Raw genomic sequence first — 19,342 nt, 5'->3', positions numbered from 1 at the left:
GCATGTTTTGTTGGAAGAGAGGGAGAGAGAGACTGGGGGGAGAAGAGAGAGACTGGGGGGGGAGAGAGACGAGACTGGGGGGAAGAGATGGGGGAGAGAGAGAGACTGGGGGAAGAGAGAGAAAGAGAGAGAGACGGGGGAAGAAGAGAGAAAGAGAGACTGGGGGGAAGAGAGAGAGAGAGACTGGGGGGAAGAGAGAGGAGAGAAAGAGACTGAGGGGAAGAGAGAGAGAGACGGGGGAGTGAGAGAGAGAGACTGGGGGGAGAAGAGAGAGCCGGGGGGGGTGAGAAGAGAGAGACGGGGGGAAGAGAGAGACAGGGGGGAAGAGAGAGATGGGGGGAAGAGAGAGACGGGGGGGTAAGAGAGAGAGAGAGAGACTGGGGAGAGAAGAGAGAGACGGGGGGAAGAGAGAGAGAGAGGACTGCTGATTTAGTTCGGGATTAGCCTGGAGAGAGAGGGGGGGAAGGAGCGCCACAGGCCTGGCCCGAGGACCCCTGCGAAGGAAGGAAGGAAGAAGGCGAGCTCTCCCTCCCTCTCCAGCCCCTCACTCTTTCCCTCCCTCACCCTCTCTCTCTCCTCCCCCGTCTCTCCCTGCTTTACTCTCTCTCCCTCCCCTCTCCTCTCCCTCCCTGCCCCTCTCCTCACCCTCCCTCCCCCTCTCCCTCCCTCCCCCTCTCCCTCCTCTCTCCCTCCCTCCCACCCACTCTCCCTCCCTTCACCCCCTCCCTCCCCCCTCTTCCTCCCCTCTCTCCCTCCCTGCTCTCTCTCCCTCCCCCTGCTTACCTCTTCTTCTCTCCTCCTCCTGCCTCTCCCTCCCCTCCCTCCCCTCTCTCCCTCCCCCCCTCTCCCTCCCTCCTCCTCGCCCTCTCCCCCCCTCTCTCTCCCTCCCCCCTCTCCTCTCCCTTCCCCTCTGCTCTCCCTCCCCCCTCCTCTCCCTACCCCATCTCCACCTCCCCCCTCTCCTCTCCCTCCCTCTCTCCTCTCCGTCCCCCTCTCCTCTCCCTCCCCTTGTCTCTCCCTGATTTCCTCTCTCTCCCTCCCTCCCCCCTCTCTCTCTCCCTTTCCTCAGAGCCTGGACGTGGTGACCCGAAGCCCCCGTGTGTGGCTCAGGGCCGCCGGTGCGCGGCCTAGCGCGTGAGGCCCGGCCGGACTCACTTAGCTCAGGTCGCGCCTCCGGGCCGCCGCCAACGTTCATGCGTGCACTGTCTCCCGCCCTGCCAGCCTTTACCAAGATGGCGGCGATGGCTACGCTTGGCTCAGTCATGCCCCGCCAGCCTTTACCAAGATGGTGGTGATCGCAGGGCGGGCCCAATGGACGGCGGTGCCTAGCTCGGGCGTGGCTGGTGAGGAGAGGCTGAGGCTTCGAGGCCTGCAGGCAGCTCATCCACCACTGAGGGGGGGAAAGCCCGAGCCCCTTTGCAAAAGGATTTTTTTTCTTTTAAAAGCAACTTTTTTTTTTGCTGGAAATCTATATTTGAAAATAAACACACAGAAAGTGGGAAAAATAAATCAATAGTTAGGAATCAAGATGGCGGCCACTCACCTCAGCTCAGAAGGATTAGGCCCACCCACACACGCAATGAAACGCCCCCCGTGATGCACCGATTGGTCAACCATCAGGTTAATCCCTGTACGATTGGTACAACCATCACGTCACTCAACGCTAATGAGCGGAATGTTGCTGTTTTTTGAACCTTTTTGTATACTGTCCAAACAATTTTTGTCGGACCAAAAAGTAAACATGCCTATTAGACTCCCTAATGATAAGCTTTCTTTTGAAATAACATATGTGTAGGTACGGTCTTTCACTTTGATTGTATAGCTGGACAGACAGACAGACAAACAGACAGAAAAACTCTTTTTTATATATATAGACTAGCTGGAGTGCCCGGCGGTGCCGAGGGTTTTTTGAGGGCATGTTGTTGTTGGAAGAGAGAGAGAGAGAGAGTGGGGGTGAGAAGAGAGAGACTGGGGGGAGAAGAGAGAGACGGGGGGAAGAGAGAGACGGGGGAAGAGAGAGAAAGAGAGAGAGACTGAGGGAAGAGAGAGAAAGAGACAGAGACGGGGGGAAGAGAGAGAGACTGGGGGGAAGAGAGAGAAGAGAGACTGGGGGGAAGAGAGAGAGAGAAAGAGACTGGGGGAAGAGAGAGAGAGACGGGGAGAGAGAGAGAGAGACTGGGGGGAGAAAGAGAGAGCCGGGGGGGGGGAGAGAGAGAGAGAGACGGGGGGAAGAGAGAGACAGGGGGGAAGAGAGAGATGGGGGGAAGAGAGAGATGGGGGGGGAAGAGAGAGAGAGAGACTGGGGGGAGAAGAGAGAGACGGGGGGAAGGGAGAGAGAGAGACTGCTGGATTTAGTTCGGGATTAGCCTGGAGAGAGAGTGGGGGAAGGAGCGCCTCAGCCTGGCCCGATCGACCCCTGCGAAGGAAGAAAGTAGGCGAGCTCTCCCTCCCTGTCCCACCCCCTCACTCTTTCCCTCCCTCACCCACCCCCTCACTCTTTCCCTCCCTCACCCTCTCTCCCTCCCCCTGTCTCTCCCTGCTTTACCTCTACCTCCCTCCCCTCTCCTCTCCCTCCCTGCCCCTCTCCTCACCCTCCCTCCCCCTCTCCTCTGCCTCCCTCCCTCCCCATCTCCTCTCCTCCCTCTCCTCTCCCTCCCCCTCTCTCTCTCCCTTCCCCCTCTCCCTCCCCCTTCCCCCTCTCTCCTCCCCGCTCTCTCTCCCTCCCCCTGCTTTACTCTCCCTCCCTCCCCCTCTCCTCTCCCTCCCACCCCTCTCCCTCCCCCTCTCCCTCTCCTCTCCCACCCCCCCTCTCCTCTCCCTCCCCCCCTCTCCTCTCCCTCCCCCTCTCCTCTCCCTCCCCCCTGTCTCTCCCTGATTCCTCTCTCTCTCTCCCTCCCCCTCTCTCTCTCCCTTTCCTCAGAGCCCGGACGCGGTGACCCGAAGCCCTCTCCCTCCCCCTCTCCTCTCCCTCCCCCTGTCTCTCCCTGATTTCCTCTCTCTCCCTCCCTCCCCCTCTCTCCCTTTCCTCAGAGCCCGGACACGGTGACCCGAACCCCCCGTGTGCGGATCAGCGCCTCAGGGCCAGCCAATGCACGGCCTAGCGCATGAGGCCCGGCCGACTCACCTTAACTCAGGTCGCGCTCCGGGCCGCCGCCGACGTTCACCGCGCGCGCTGTCTCCCACCCTGCCAGCCTTTACCAAGATGGCAGCGTATGGCTACGCTCGGCTCAGTCCCGCCCCGTCAGCCTTTACCAAGATGGTGGCGATCGCAGGGCGGGATGGGCGGTGCCTAGCTCGGGCGTGGCTGGCGAGGAGAGTTCGAGGCCTGAGACCTGCAGGCAGCTCATCCACTGCCGAGGGGGGGAAAGCCCGAGTCCCCTTTGCAAAAAGATTTTTTTTTCTTTTAAAAGCAACTTTTTTTTTGCTGGAACTCTATATTTGAAAATAAACACACAGAAAGTGGGAAAAATAAATCAATAGTTAGGAATCAAGATGGTGGCCACTCACCTCAGCTCAGAAGGATTAGGCCCGCCTACACATGCAATGAAACGCCCCCCGTGACGCACCGATTGGTCAGCCATCAGGTTAATCCCCTGTACGATTGGTCGACCATCACGTCACTCAACGCTAATGAGCGGAATGTTGCCGTTTTTTGAACCTTTTTTGTATACTGTCTGAACAATTTTTGTCTGACCAAAAAGTAAATATGCCTATTAGACTCCCCTAATGATAAGCTTTCTTTTGATATAACATATGTGTAGGTACGCTCTATAACTTTTGATTGTATAGCTGGACAGACAGACAAACAGACAGAGAGACAAACTCTTTTATATATATAGGTTAAGAGCTAGAGGATAACTAAAGTAAGAGTGGAGCCTATTAGGGACTATAAAGGTAACCTGTGTGTGGAAGTGGAAGACATGAGTATGGATCTTAATGAGTGCTTTGCACCTGTTTTCACAAAAGAGAGGGACAATGCAGACATTGCAATCAGGGAGGGTGAGTGTGAAATAGATGAAATAAACTTAGTGAAAGAGGAAGTATTAAGGGGTTTAGCATCTTTAAAAGTGGATAAATCCCCAGGCCCGGATGAAATGTATCCCAGACTGTTAAGAGAAGTAAGAGAGGAAATAGCAGAGACTCTGACCATCATTTTCCGATCCTCTCTGGCTACAGGTGTGGTGCCAGAGGACTGGAGAACTGCTAATGTGGTACCATTGTTAAAAAGGGAGAAAGGGATAGACCGAGTAATTACAGGCCAGTCAGCCTAACCTCGGTGGTGGGAAAATTATTGGAAAAAAGTTCTGAGGGACAGGATAAATCTTCATTTAGAAAGACAAGGATTAATCAGGGACAGTCAGCGTGGATTTAAGGGAAGGTCGTGTCTGACTAACTTGATTGAATTTTATGAGGAGGTAACAAGGAGGGTCGATGAGGGGAGTGCGTTTGATGTAGTCTATATTGATTTTAGCAAGGCTTTTGATACTGGTCACGAAAGTAAAAGCCCATGGGATCCAAGGCAAAGTGGCAAGTTGGATCCAACATTGGCTCAGAGTCAGGAAACAAAGGGTAATGGTCGAAGGGTGTTTTTTGTGACTGGAAGGCTGTTTCCTATGGGGTTCTGCAGGGCTCAGTACTGGGTCCTTTGCTTTTTGTGTTATATATCAATGATTTGGACTTGAATGTAGGAAGTATGATTAAGAAGTTTGCAGATGATACACAAATTGGACATGTGGTTGATATTGAAGAAGAAAGCTGCAGACTGCAGGAAGATATCAATGGACTGGTCAGGTGGGCAGACAAGTGACAAATGGAATTCAATCTGGAGAAGTGTGAGGTAACGCATTTGGGGAGGTCTAACAAGGCAAGGGAATACACTATTATGATAGCAAAATACTGCAGATGCTGGAAATCCGAAATAACAGAAAATGCTGGAAAAACTCAGCAGGCCAGGCAACATCTGCATCGTCCCTCTCTTTTGTGAAAACAGACAAAAAGTATTCATTAAGAACCATACCCATGTCTTCCACTTCCACACACAGGCTACCTTTATAGTCCCTAATAGGCTCCACTCTTACTTTAGTTATCCTCTAGCTCTTCAGTGGAGAGAGAAATAGAGTCAACGTTTCAGGTCGAAACACTTTGTCAAGACTGAAGCAGCACAGGAAATGAAACAGGTTAAAAGGCCAGTTTGGGGGCTGGGAAATGGGGATGAAAGAACATAAGAGAAGTGAAGAGACATTAAGAGGTATTCAAAACGAGACGAGATGGTGATAGGACTAGTGGAGACAAAAGACGGCTCTAGATTAGGTGTGAAATGCGCTGGCAGAATGAGAGACAGCTGCCATGTGGGAGAGAGAAAAAAAGAAGAAGAAAGGGGCGGGGCGGGGGGGGGGAGGAGGGAAAGCCAAAACAAAGGTGTGGATAAAACATATAAGTAAAAATGTAATGGGGGCCGAGGTTACGATCTGAAATTGTTGAACTCGATATTGAGTCCGGAAGGCTGTAAAGTGCCTGATCGGAAGATGAGGTGCTGTTCCTCGAGCTTACGCTGAGCTTCAGTGGGACAATGCAAGAGGCCGAGGATGGTGAGGTCTGAGTGGGAATGGGGCGGTGAATTAAAATGACAGGCGACCGGAAGCTCGGGGTCATCCTTACGGACTGAATGGAGGTGTTCCGCAAAGCGGTCACCCAATCTGCGTTTGGTCTCCTCAATGTAGAGGAGACCACATCGTTAGCAGCAAATACAGTATACTAGATTGCAAGAAGTACAAGTAAATCGCTGTTTCACCTGGAAGGGGTGTTTGCGGCCCTGGACAATGGGAAGGGAGGAGGTATAGGGGCATGTGTTGCATCTCCTGCGCTTGCACGGGATGGTGCCGGGCGAAGGGGAAGGGGTGCTAGGCGTGATAGAGGAGTGGACCAGGGTGTCTCAGAGGGAGCGGTCCCTATGGAATGCTGAAAGGTGGGGGGGAGGGGAAGATGCATTTGGTGGTGGGATCACATTGGAGGTGGCGGAAATGGCGGAGGATGATCCGTTGAATGTGGAGGCTGGTGGCGTGAAAGGTGAGGACAAGGGGAACCCTATCGTGGTTCCGGGAGGGAGGGGCAGGGGTGAGGGCAGAAGTGCGGGAGATAGAACGGACACGGTCGAGGGCCATGTCAACCACAGTAGAGGGAATCCTCGGTTGAGGAAAAAGGAAGACATGTCGGAAGCACTGGTGTGGAAGGTGGCATCATCAGAGCAAATGCGGTGGAGACGGAGAAACTGGGAGAATGGAATAGAGTCCTTACAGGAGGTGGGTTGGGAGGAAGTGTAGTCCAGGTAGCTGTGGGAGTCAGTGGGCTTGCAGTGAATATTGGTCGATAACCTAGCCCCAGAGATGGAGACGGAGAAGTCGAGGAAGGGAAGGGAAGAGTCAGAGATGGACCATGTGAAGGTGAGGGAAGGGTGGAAATTGGAAGCAAAGTAAATGAAGTTTTCTAGTTCAGGGCGAGAGCAGGAAACGGCACCGATACAGTCATCAATGTACCGGAAAAAGAGGTGAGGGACGGGACCCGAGTAGGACTGGAACAAAGAGTGTTCTACATATCCCACGAAAAGGCAGGCATAGCTAGGACCCATGCGGGTTCCCATAGCAACACCTTTGATTTGGAGGAAATAGGCGGAGTCAAAAGAGAAGTTGTTCAATGTGAGAACAAGTTCAGCCAGGTGGAGGAGGGTGGTGGTGGATGGGGACTGGTAGGGCCTCTGTTCAAGGAAGAAGCGGAGCACCCTCAGGCCATCCTGGTGGGGGATGGAGGTGTAGAGGGATTGTATGTCCATGGTGAAAAGGAGGCGGTTGGGGCTGGGAAACTGGAAACTGTTAAAGTGGCGGAGGGTGTCGGAAGAGTCGCGGATGTAGGGGGGGAGAGACTGGACAAGGGGAGAAAAGATAGAGTCGAGATAGGAAGAGATAAGATCCGTGGGGCAAGAACAGGCTGAAATAACTGGTAGAATAGATGAGGGAGATCCAGTGGATGTGGTGTATTTGGACTTTCAGAAGGCTTTCGATAAGGTCCCGCATAAGAGATTAGCGTGTAAAGTTAAGGCACATGGGATTGGAGGCAAGGTATTGACTTGGATAGAGAACTGGTTGGCAGACAGGAAGCAAAGAGTTGGAATAAATGGGTCTTTTTCCAAGTGGCAGGCAGTGACTAGTGGGGTACCGCAGGGATCGGTCCAAGGACCCCAGCTATTCACAATATATATAAATGATCTAGACAAGGGAACTAGATGTAATATCTCCAAATTTGCAGACAACACAAAGCTGGGTGGGCGTGTGTGCTGTGAGGAGGATGCCGAGAAACTCCAGTATGATTTGGACAGGTTGGGTGATTGGGCAGAAGCATGTCAGATGCAATATTACGTGGATAAATGCGAGGTTATCCACTTTGGTGGCAAAAACAGGAAGGCAGATCATTATCTGAATGGCAATAGATTGGGAGAAGGGGAAGTGCAACGAGACCTGGGTGTCCTTGTGCACCAGTCGCTGAAGATAAGCATGCAGGTGCAGCAGGTGGTTAAGAAGGCAAATGGTATGTTGACCTTTGTAGCGAGAGGGTTCGAGTACAGGAACAAGGATGTCTTGCTGCAGTTGTACAGGGCCTTGGTGAGACCACATCTTGAGTATTGTGTGCAGTTTTGGTCGCCTTATCTGAGGAAGGATGTTCTTGCCATGGAAGGAGTGCAACGAAGATTCACCAGACTGATACCTGGGATGGCAGGAATGATGTATGAGGAGAGATTGGGTCGATTGGGCTTATACTTGCTGGAGTTTAGAAGAATGAGAGGGGATCTCATTGAAACTTATAAAATTCTAACAGGACTAGACAGACCAGATGCAGGAAGGATGTTCCCGATGGCCGGGGAGTCCAGAACCAGGGGTCACAGTCTAAGGATAAGGGGTAAGCCATTTAGGACAGAGATGAGGAGGAATTTCTTCACCCAGAGAGTGGTGAACCTGTGGAATTCTCTACCACAGAAGGCAGTGGAGGCCAATTCATTAAATATATTCAAGAAGGAGTTGGATATATTTCTTAAGGCTAAAGGGATCAAGGGATATGGGGAGAAGGCAGGGACAGGGTACTGAGTATGGATGATCAGCCATGATCTCATTGAATGGCAGAGCAGGCTCGAGGGGCCGAATGGCCTACTCCTGCTCCTATCTTCTATGTTTCTATGAAACAATGGGTCTACCAGGGCAGTCCTGTTTGTGGATCTTGGGATGGAGGCAGAAGCAGGCTGTGCGGGGTTGGGGAAGTATGAGGTTGTCGACCGTGGGGGAAAGATCTCCAGAGGAGATGAGGTCAGTGACAGTCTTGGAAATGGTGGCTTGATGTTCGATCGTGGGGTCATGGTCCAGGTGGACCTCCCACATGGCAGCTGTCCTTCATTCTGCCAGGGCCATTCACACTTCATCCAGAGCCATCCTTTGTTCCTTGAATATCTCTTAATGTCTCTCAATGTCTCTTAATCTCTCCTGCTTTCTATCCTGTCACTGACCTTCCCTTTTGTTCTTTCATCCCCTCCCCCTTTTCCCAGCCCCTACTTGCTTTAAAATCTATCCCCTTTCCTGTTTTTCCAGTTCTGACGAAAGGTCTTCGACCTGAAACGTTAACTCTGTTACTCCATCCACGGATGTTGCCTGACCTGCTGAGTTTTTCCAGTGTTTTCTGTTGTTATTCCCTGAGCTCTCTCACCTGATGTGTCAGTGGCTGCTGCCAAGGTCCGCGCATGCTCAGTTCACACTGCCCGGGTGATTGACGGGAGCTCTGGGCCAATAGGAAGAGCGGGGCGGGGCTGGAGGACCGAGCGGGCGGCGGGTCCTCCAACCAATCGGAGTGTGAGAGGGGCGGGGCTTGCGGCACTCGTTGGGTGGGGCTCATTGGCTGAAACTCTGCATCATTTTCAAACCTGATTTCTCTCGAACTCCAGGAGAAAACTGGGCCTTTCTGTTGTGGCTTCAATGTAAGACAGTTCGGGGAGTCAGGCATCATTCACCCCTAGACCTACGCTGGCCGGTTAATCCCCACATGGTTCCTTAGTAAGGATTCCTCTGGTTCCTTGGCATATACTTGTCAGGATACTGAAACCCAGCTTTCGTACTGTCCACTCCTGGAGGCCTCACTCCCTGAGCCTACAACCTTCAGCAGGGTCAGTGGTGGAGTTTCCCAGCGGGAGTGATCCCAGAGTAACTGTCGGGATCGCACCCCATGGACGTTCCGGGTCGTGTATTTTTAGTTATCCTGGTGACTAACACACACACATCAATAAAACAGGGAATTCCTGGAAACACGCTGCAGGTCCTTCTTTATCTGGAGATCAAATGTCTGTTGTATAATTGTACCAGCAGTTAACAGGCTCCTGTGAACTCCTCCCTCTGCTATTTTAATGCAGACTTTAACCAATTTATTTTGAAAGGGTGTATTTTAAATGGATTAATACCTGCCTTAAAATGTTGGACTCAGGACTGTCCCACAAACACGTTAAATCTACGTGGAATAATTACCACAGTCATTTTTAGACTGGAAACTTAAACCTGCCATTTCACTTTCAGTCAGGAGCAGATCGCAGTTTGACACCAATCTCTGATTTGACAGCACATTTCCAGCATTCGCCGTTGTTCTTCCTGACTCTAAACACAGTTGTAAAGGAGCCTTCTGCTCCGTGCCTAGGAGCTCTGAACCATGGAAGAGAGCGGCTGGGACATATTTCTTACAGGCCTTAAGGTTAACCCACATGGCAACTTTGCTGTCAGTGAAGAGAGACGAGAAAGACCAAAGTGCCGTTTGCCCCTCTCAGTGTGGCCCTGAAGGACTGTGTCCAGGCTGAAGTTCTGTTCCCGCCGTACGATCCTCCCCCAGATTGTCCTTTCTGAGCTCCAGCCAGGTGATGCGAAACACTCAGGTGGGAAAGACGAAAATCTACAACAATGTGTTTATACAAAGCTGATTTACTTGACATCTATACAGAATATTAAACTCCAGCCCAGTTATAGGGGTTAGTAACATCAGCAGAAACAAACCCCAACTGTCACAATGAACATGGTTCAGTCCTGGATGTGATTAACAGCAGCTATAACAGCAGAATCCAACCCCTGCAGTCACATGTGAACTCGCTGGTGTGTCAGCAGGCTGGATGAACGAGCGAATCCCTTCCCACACACGGAGCAGGTGAATGGCCTCTCCCCAGTGTGAACTCGCTGGTGTCTCAGCTGGCTGGATAACTGAGTGAATCCCTTCCCGCACACGGAGCAGGTGAACGGCCTCTCCCCAGTGTGAACTCGCTGGTGTCTCACCAGGTGGGATGACAGAGGGAATCCCTTCCCACACATGGAGCAGCTGAACGGCCAATCCCTAGTGTGAGTGCGTTGGTGTTGCATCAGTTTCCTTTTGCTTTTAAATCTCTTCTCACAGTCAGAACATTTAAAAGGTCTCTCGTCAGTGTGAACAAGTTGATGACTGAGTGAATCCCTTCCCACACACGGAGGTGAACGGTCTCTCTCCAGTGCGAGTGCGCTGGTGTACAGTGAGTTCAGATGATCACCTGAACCCAGTCCCGCAGTGAGAGCACCAGATCAGCCTCTCATCAGTGTGAACACGTTGATGGCATTTCAGTTCCCTGGAAGTTTTAAAGCACTTCCCGCAGTCCGGGCATTGATAAGTTCTCTTGTCAGTGTGAACTCGCTGGTGTATCAGCAGCTGGGATGAATTAGTGAATCCCGTCCCACACACGGAGCAGGTGAATGGCCTCTCCCCGGTGTGAGTGCGTTGGTGTCTCAGCAGATCCCTCGTGCTTTTAAAGCTCAGCTCACACTTAGAACAATGAAAAGGTTTCTTATCAGAGTGAACAAGTTGGTGTTTCAGCAGGTTGGATGACTGAGTGAATCTCTTCCCACACACGGAGCAGGTGAACAGCCTCTCCCCAGTGTGAACTCGCTGGTGTCTCAGCAGGTGGGGTGACTGAGTGAATCCCTTTCCACACACGAAGCAGATGAACGGTCTCTCCCCGGTGTGACTGCGTTGATGGGATTCCAACTTGGACGGGGAATTGAATCCCTTCCCACAGTCACCACATTTCCATGGTTTCTCCGTGGTGCGGGTGTCCTTGTGTCTCTCCAGGTTGGACAATCAGTTGAAGCCTTGTCCACACACACAACACGTGTACGGTTTCTCCCCGCTGTGAACGGTGCGATGTTTTTTCGGGCTGTGTAACTGGTTAAAGCTCTTTCCACAGTCAGTGCACAGGAACACTCACTCGGGTGTGTGTGTCTCGGTGCTTTTCCAGTCACACTGATGTTTGATGTTTGAAATCTTTTCCCACACACAGAACAGACAAACATTTTTCCATCCACATTCAAATGCCGATGATATTCAGGTCCTGATGAATCGAGTGGCTCCGTCAGATCTTAACGTGATGTTTGGTTTGAGTTTCCTGTCTGCATATCCTCCCCTTCTAACACCCTGTAAAAGAAGTTTACAAATGTCATCACTGTAGATAGGAACAGGAGTAGACTATTCAGCCCCTCAAGCCTGTTCCAGAATTCAATTAGATCATAGCTGGTCTGTACCTTAACTCCATTTACCCGCCTTGGTTCTGTAACCTTTAGCACTCTTGCTTAACAAAAATCTAGTACACTCAGTTTTGATATTTTCAATTGACCCTCAGCCTGGACAGTTTTTTGGGGGAGAGAGTTCCAGATTTCCAGTAGCCTTTGTGTGAAGATGAGCTCCCTGAAAATCACCCCTGAATGGCCGAGCTCCAGTTGGAAGGTTGTGTCCCCTTGTTGTGGACTCTCCCATCAGAGGAAGTCATTTCTCTCTATCTACCCTGTCAACTCCTTTAATCATCTTAAACCCCTCAATTAGATCACCCCATAATCTTCTTTATTCAAGGGATACAAGCCCAGTCTGTGCAACTTGTCCTCATAACTTTACATCGAGTTACGGACAGGGTAGAAATTCTGAACAGACAGTACTCGTTTCCCTGGAACATTCTTTCCTCTCTTGCCCCTCCTAAGCTATAAAACCCTCGTCCCACACACTCTCTCATCGCCTCATCCTCGCTGTTTGAAATCCCCATTTATCGCAGGCTCGGATTTTTCTCCATTTAGGAACATGAGAACATTAGAAGTAGGAGCAGGAGTGGGCCATTCGGCCCTTCGAGCCTGCTCCACCATTCAGTGAGATCATGGCTGATCTTCTACCTCAACTCCATTCACCGGTCCTATCGCCATATCCCTTGATGCCGTTACTGGTCAGAAATCTATCGAATTCTGTTGTGAATATACCCAATAACTGAGCCTCCACAGCCCTCTGGGGTAGAGAATTCCAAAGATTCACCACCCTCTGTGTGAAGAAATTTCTTCTCATCTCAGTCCTGAATGGCCGACCCTTTATCCTGAGGCTGTGGCCCCTGGTTCTAGACTCCCCAGCCAAGGGAAACATTCTCCAAGCATCCACCCTATCAAGCCCTGTAATAATTTTGTATGCTTCAATGAGATCCCCTCTCATTCTTCTGAATTCAAGAGAATGCAGGCCTAGTTTACTCAATCTCTTCTCATACGACAGTCCCGCCATCCCACGAATCAATCTTGTGAACCTTCGTTGCACTCCCTCGATGGCAAGTATATCCTTCCTTAGGTAAGGAGACCAAAATTGTACACAGTACTCCAGGTGTGGTCTCACCAAGGCCCTATATAATTGGAGTAAGACTTCTTTACTCCTGTACACAAATCCTCTTGTAATGAAGACCAGCATACCATTTGCCTTCCTAATGGCTTGCTGCACCTGCACATTCACTTTCAGTGACTCGTGTACAAGGACACCCAGGTCCCTTTGAACAACTGCATTCCCCAATCTTTCACCATTTAGGAAATACTCTGGCTTTCTGTTTTTTCTACCAAAGTGGATAACTTCACATTTATCCACGTTATAATCCATCTGACATATTCTCGCCCACCCACTGAGCCTGTCGAGATCCCCTTGAAGCCTCTTCACATCCTCTTCGCAACTGACACTGCCACCTAGCTTTGTATCATCAGCAAATTTGGAAATGCTACATCATAGAAACATAGAAGATAGCAGCAGGAGTAGGCCATTCGGCCCCTCAAGCCTGCTCTGCCATTCAATGAGATCATGGCTGATCATTCAAATTCAGTACCCTGTTCCTGCCTTCTCTCCATATTCCTTGATCCCCCTAGCCTTAAGAAATATATCCAACTCCTTCTTGAATATATTTAATGAATTGGCCTCTACTGCCTTCTTTGGTAGCGAATTCCACAGATTCACCACTCTCTGGGTGAAGAAATTCCTCCTCATCTCTGTCCTAAATGGCTTACCCCTTATCCTTAGACTGTGACACCTGACCATTGGGAACATCGTTCCAGCATCTAGTCTGTCTAGTCCTGTTAGAATTTTATAAGTTTCGATGAGATCCCCTCTCATTCTTCTAAACTCCAGCATGTACAAGCCCAATCAACCCAATCTCTCCTCATACATCATTCCTGCCATCCCAGGTATCAGCCTGGTGAATCTTCGCTGCACTCCTTCCATGGCAAGAACATCCTTCCTCAGATAAGGCGACCAAAACTGCACACAATACTCAAGATGTGGTCTCAGCAAGGCCCTGTACAACTGCAGCAAGACATCCTTGTTCCTGTACTCGAATCCTCGCGCTACGAAGGCCAACATACCATTTGCCTTCTTAACCGCCTGCTGCACCTGCATGCTTACTTTCAGCGACTGGTGCACAAGGACGCCCAGGTCTCGTTGCACTTCCTCTTCTCCTAATTTATTGCCATTCAGATAATAATCTGCCTTCCTGTTTTTGCCACCAAAGTGGATAACCTCGCATTTATCCACGTTATATTGCATCTGCCATGCTTCTGCCCAATCACCCAACCTGTCCAAGTCATACTGGAGTTTCTCGGTATCCTCCTCACAGCACACACGCCCACCCAGCTTTGTGTTGTGTGCAAACTTGGAGATACTACATGTAGTTCCCTCATCCAGATCATTAATATATATTGTGAATAGCTGGGGTCCAAGGACCGATCCCTGCGGTACCCCACTAGTCACTGCCTGCCACTCGGAATTATCACTTGGAGAGCAGACACTATATCATTGATATAGATTGTGAATAGCTGGGGTGCAAGCGCCAAACCTTGCAGTACCCCACTAGTCACAGCCTGCCATCCTGAAAAAGACCCGTTTATCCCTACTCTTTGTTATCTCTCTGTTAACCAATTCTCAATCCATGCTAGTATATTACCCCCAATTCCATGTGCCCTAATTTTGTTCACCAACCTCTTGTGTGGGACCTTAACGAAGCCCTTCTGAAAATCCAAATACACCACATCTACCGGTTCCCCTTTGTCTACTCCACTAGTTACATCCTCAAAGAACTCCAATAGGTTTGTCAAACAGGACTTCCCTTTCATAAATCCATGTTGACTCTGCCCAATCTTACTATTAGTTTCTAAGTGCCCAGTTATTGCATCCTTTATAATAGATTCCAGCATTTTCCAAACTACTGATGTGAGGCTAACAGGTCTGTAGTTCACTCCTGAAGGTGCTGTGTGATGGTGGGGTTCGGCCGCAGTCACCATCTGCCCTCCAGTACCTCACCAAGTGGTAATTCTGAGCTGTGAGCCTATACTGAAGGTGCTGTGTGATGGTGGGGTTCGGCCCCAGTCACTGTCTGCCCTCCAGTACCTCACCGAATGGTAATTCTGAGCTGTGAGCCTATACTGAAGGTCCTGTGTGACGGTGGGGTTCGGCCCCAGTCACTGTCTGCCCTCCAGTACCTCACCAAGTGGTAATTCTGAGCTGTGAGCCTATACTGAAGGTGCTGTGTGATGGTGGGGTTCGGCCCCAGTCACTGTTTGCCTTCCAGTACCTCACTAAGTGGTAATTCTGAGCTGTGAGCCTATACTGAAGGTGCTGTGTGATGGTGGGGTTCGGCCCCAGTCACTGTCTGCCCTCCAGTACCTCACCATGTGGTAATTCTGAGCTGTGAGCCTATACTGAAGGTGCTGTGTGATGGTGGGGTTCAGCCCAGTCACTGTCTACCCTCCAGTACCTCACCAAGTGGTAATTCTGAGCTGTGAGCCTATACTGAAGGTGCCGTGTGATGGTGTTCGGCCCCAGTCACTGTCTGCCCTCCAGTACCTCACCAAGTGGTAATTCTGAGCTGTGAGCCTATACTGAAGGTGCTGTGTGATGGTGGGGTTCGGCCCCAGTCACAATCTGCCCTCCAGTACCTCACCAAGTGGTAATTCTGAGCTGTGAGCCTATACTGAAGGTGCTGTGTGATGGTGGGGTTCAGCCCAGTCACTGTCTACCCTCCAGTACCTCACCAAGTGGTAATTCTGAGCTGTGAGCCTATACTGAAGGTGCCGTGTGATGGTGGGGTTCAGCCCCAGTCACGGTCTGCCCTCCAGTACCTCACCAAGTGGTAATTCTGAGCTGTGAGCCTATACTGAAGGTGCCGTGTGATGGTGGGGTTCGGCCCCAGTCACTGTCTGCCCTCCAGTACCTCACCAAGTGGTAATTCTGAGCTGTGAGCCTATACTGAAGGTGCTGTGTGATGGTGGGGTTCGGCCCTGTAAGGGTTGGGGCTTCATTAAACTGGTTTAAAGTAATTTTCCTGGTCTTGCAGCCTTTGCCTGCACTCAGACCAATTGCAATAAAACCAATTTTAAACAGCGGTTTCGAATCGCTACCCCTCCTTCAGTTCTGACTGCAGGACTTATAATTATTGATATTAAAACAGACACATAGTTTGGATGAGAGAAAAAAATCAAGTTTTATTAACTAAAAGAAACTATAATCAAAATATCAAACTATCCCACACGAACACAGTAATCACAGTAAAACTATATAACGGGGTTGCAGACGGCGAAAACGAGGGATACAATGGCTACAATGTTATTTAAACAATCTTAGCAATTACCCTCAAATCACCACCCCAAACTCCTGCTAGGTTGCCTTGTTGAGGAGTCAGAACACCCTGCTCACCTGTGGTCCAGCGAAGTAAGAGAGAGAGAGATAGCTTCTCAGCATCTATCTTTATACCTGGTGAGGCCCCTGCCGTTCTGCCTTGCAAGGGCTGTGTGCAAAATTCCCCACCCAAAGGGTCCAATACACAAGAGAAAGCTGTGATTGGCTAACTCAGAGTGGTTGGACTGGGTTAATGTGTCTTCCGGAGCTCCCTGGGCTGGAACAAAAGGGAAATACAACTGCTCTGTTGTCCAGAATGCTAGGTGATTTAGACCCATTCAATTCTTAAACGTTTCCCATTCAAGGTACAAAAGTCTCTTCTGCAGTTTAGATGTATCCACTCGATATACAAACAAATGCTAATAGCATTCAATTGCTTTGTAAACAAAGCATTGTCCTTTGTCTTCGGCCATGTGGTGACAGCCATTTTTATCCCTGGAAATTTAAAAGCACAACGCCCAGGGATTCTTTAATCAAAAAAATTGATCTTCAGAACTGTAAATTATTGCAAATTCTTACAGCCCCAGTCACTGTTTGCCCTCCAGTACATTGCTAATTCTGAGCTTGTGAGCCGATACAGCGAGCTGCCAACATTTCGACCATGGGGAGCAGCACAGCCGCCGTCCCTGGCTGATTCTGTCTGGCAAAGCTGAAGCCAATGGTAGCACAGCAACAACAACTTTCATTTACATAGCACCTATAACATAGTAAAACCTTCCAAGGTGCTTCACAAGAGCGGAATCAGTCAAAAACTGACACCGAGATAAAGGAGGAGACTTTAGACAATGTGGAAAATTTCCCAGGTATGTCCTCTCCACAAAAAGCATGACAAATCCAATCCGGCCAATTACTGCCCCACCACTGTACTCTCAATCATCAGCAAAGTCATGGAAGGTGTCATCGACAGTGCTATCAAGCGGCACTTACTCACCAATAACCTGCTCACCGATGTTCAGTTTGGGTTCCACCAAGACCACTTGGCTCCAGACCTCATTACAGCCTTGGTCAAAACATGGACAGAAGAGCTGAATTCCAGAGGTGAGGTGAGAGTGACTGCTATTGACATCAAGGCAGCATTTGACCGAGTGTGACATCAAGGAGCCTGAGTAAAATTGAAGTCAATGGGAATCAGGTGGAAAAATCTCCACTGGCTGGAGTCACACCGAGCACAAAGGAACATAGTTGTGGTTGTTGGAGGTCAATCATCTCAGCCTCAGGACATCGCTGCAGGTTTGCCTCAAGGCAGTGTCCTAGGCTTAACCATCTTCAGCTGTTTCACTAATGTCCTTCCCTTACCATAAGGTCAGAAGTGGGGATGTTCGCTGATGATTGCACAGTGATCAATTCCATTCGCAACTCCTCAGATAATGAGGTAGTCTGTGCCTGCATGCTTGAGCTGATAAGTGGCAAGTAACATTCGCATCACACAAGTGCCAGGCATTGACTATCTCTAACAAGAGAGAGTTTAACCACTGACCCTTGACATTCAACGGCATTACCATCACTGAATCTTCCACCATCAACATCCTGGGGGTTACCATTGACCAGAAACTTAACTGGACCAGCCACATAAATACTTTGGCAACAAGAGCAGGTCAGAGGCTGGGTATTCTGCAGCGAGTGTCTCACCTCCTGACTCCCCAAAGCCTTTCCACCATCTACAGGAAACTTTCGTTTAAACGGAGGTTAAATATCCAGGCCTAGAAATTGAGTTTTGGCTTAGCCAGGGCTTTAGCGCCGGAAGTTAGTGCCGGCGCTAAGTCCCCCTGCGCGCGCCAAAAATTCAGCAGGGCCGCGCCCAAACGGCTGCCGGCGCTACTGAAGGGTCTTTGCGGCGGTAAATCGGCGCTAACTGCCGTTTCGCGCCGCAATTCCGGCGCTGCAGCACCCGATGCGGTGCGGCAGGCTCGGGAAGTGCAGGCCTCCTCCTTCCCTTAAGGAGGAGCTGCCTGCACCCGATCGCGGCCCGCGAAAATCTTTTAAAAAATGGGCCCGGCACCTCGGACAAGTGCCGGGCTTGCTTCTGTTCCGGGGGGGGGGGGAAGTCCGGGGAGGGAGCTGCGGCCAGGCGGCCGGCGGGAAAGCGGCCGGCCGCCGCGGGGCCTTTAATGCGCCGGCGCAAAGACTCGTAAGACTCTGTTGCCAGAGTCTTAGTTGCGGCTGTCACGGGCGAGGCGGCCGCAACTGAATTTCGGCGCTGGGGCCCGTCGGCATGGCAACCGGGACGCTGCGCACACCGATGACGTCATCGGTGCCGGCGCAGCGCTACCGGTCTACCGCGGCGTAAGGGCCCCAGGCAATTTCGGCGCCGGCGCCAAATGCAGCGCTAGGCCCTCTAGCGCCGCAAAATCGGCGCTAAGGGCACTCAATTTCTAGGCCCCAGAACGCTCTATCCACCGGCAAAATTCAGGAGTTGGTTCAGATAACTTTTTTTACTTTTAGTTGCTTTTTTTCTCCATTTGTGGCTGTGCAAGCGTGTAGCTGAAGCTGTTGCTTAGCTACAGAGATGCTTGCAAGCTGCGCCGACTGTTTTGAAGCTGTTGCTAAGCAACAGGGTTTGTTGCTTCATACGGAGCTCTGAGCTCCATATGTTTTAACTATAGCGCTCGTTTCTCCGGCAGTTTTGATGGGCCGGCACCAGCTCGGTCCCGTCAGTGCCGGATACCAGAAAGTTTCCTGTACAAAGCACAAGTCAGGAGTCTGATGGAAATACTCTCCACTTGCCTGGATGAGTGCAGCTCCAACAACACTCAAGAGGCTCGACACCATTCAGGACAAAGCAGCCCGCTTGATCGGCTCCCCATCCACCACCTTAAACATTCACTCCCTCCACCACCGGCGTACCGTGGCTGCAGAGTGTACCATCTACATGATGCACTGCACCAAAGCTTCTTTGACAGCACCTCCCAAACCCGCAACCTCCTCCACCTAGGACAAGGACAGCAGGCACATGGGAACATCACCACCTGCAAGTTCCCCTCCAAGTTACACACACCATCCTGACTTGTAAATATATCGCCGTTCCTTCATCGCCGCTGGTTCCAAATCCTGGAACTCCCTCTATAACAGCACTGTGGGAGCACCTTCACCACACGGACTGCAGCAATTCAAGAAGGCAGCTCAAGACCAGCTACTCAATGGCAACTGGGGATGGGCAATAAATGCTGGCCTTGCCCGCGATATCCACATCCCAATTCAATTAAAAAATCTAAATAGTAAAACCTTAAGAGGAGTAGAGGAGCAGAGAGAAGTGGGTGTTAGATTCCAGCTAACGCCTTGTCTTATTATTTAATTAATA

At 50.6% G+C, this 19,342-nt stretch overlaps 1 protein-coding gene and 1 pseudogene across 1 annotated transcript in view; both read right to left on the bottom strand.

Annotated features, from left to right (window-relative positions):
* Window positions 1–10,102: 10,102 nt before the first annotated feature.
* Window positions 10,103–19,342, bottom strand: part of LOC147118909 (uncharacterized) — a 29,904-nt gene continuing 20,664 nt past the window's right edge. The window contains exon 4 of the mRNA XM_085984668.1: window positions 10,103–10,328. Within this exon, the coding sequence (XP_085840794.1) occupies window positions 10,146–10,328 (183 nt within the window). The 3' untranslated portion in view covers window positions 10,103–10,145. The remainder of the gene's footprint in view (window positions 10,329–19,342) is intronic.
* LOC147118910 (uncharacterized) lies at window positions 10,487–12,984 on the bottom strand (annotated as a pseudogene).

This window comes from Somniosus microcephalus, chromosome 4 (assembly GCF_052327205.1).
Source record: "Somniosus microcephalus isolate GS21.2 chromosome 4, FLI_Smic_1.0, whole genome shotgun sequence".
Lineage (NCBI taxonomy): Eukaryota > Metazoa > Chordata > Chondrichthyes > Squaliformes > Somniosidae > Somniosus > Somniosus microcephalus.
This window is presented reverse-complemented; position numbering and strand designations above follow the sequence as displayed.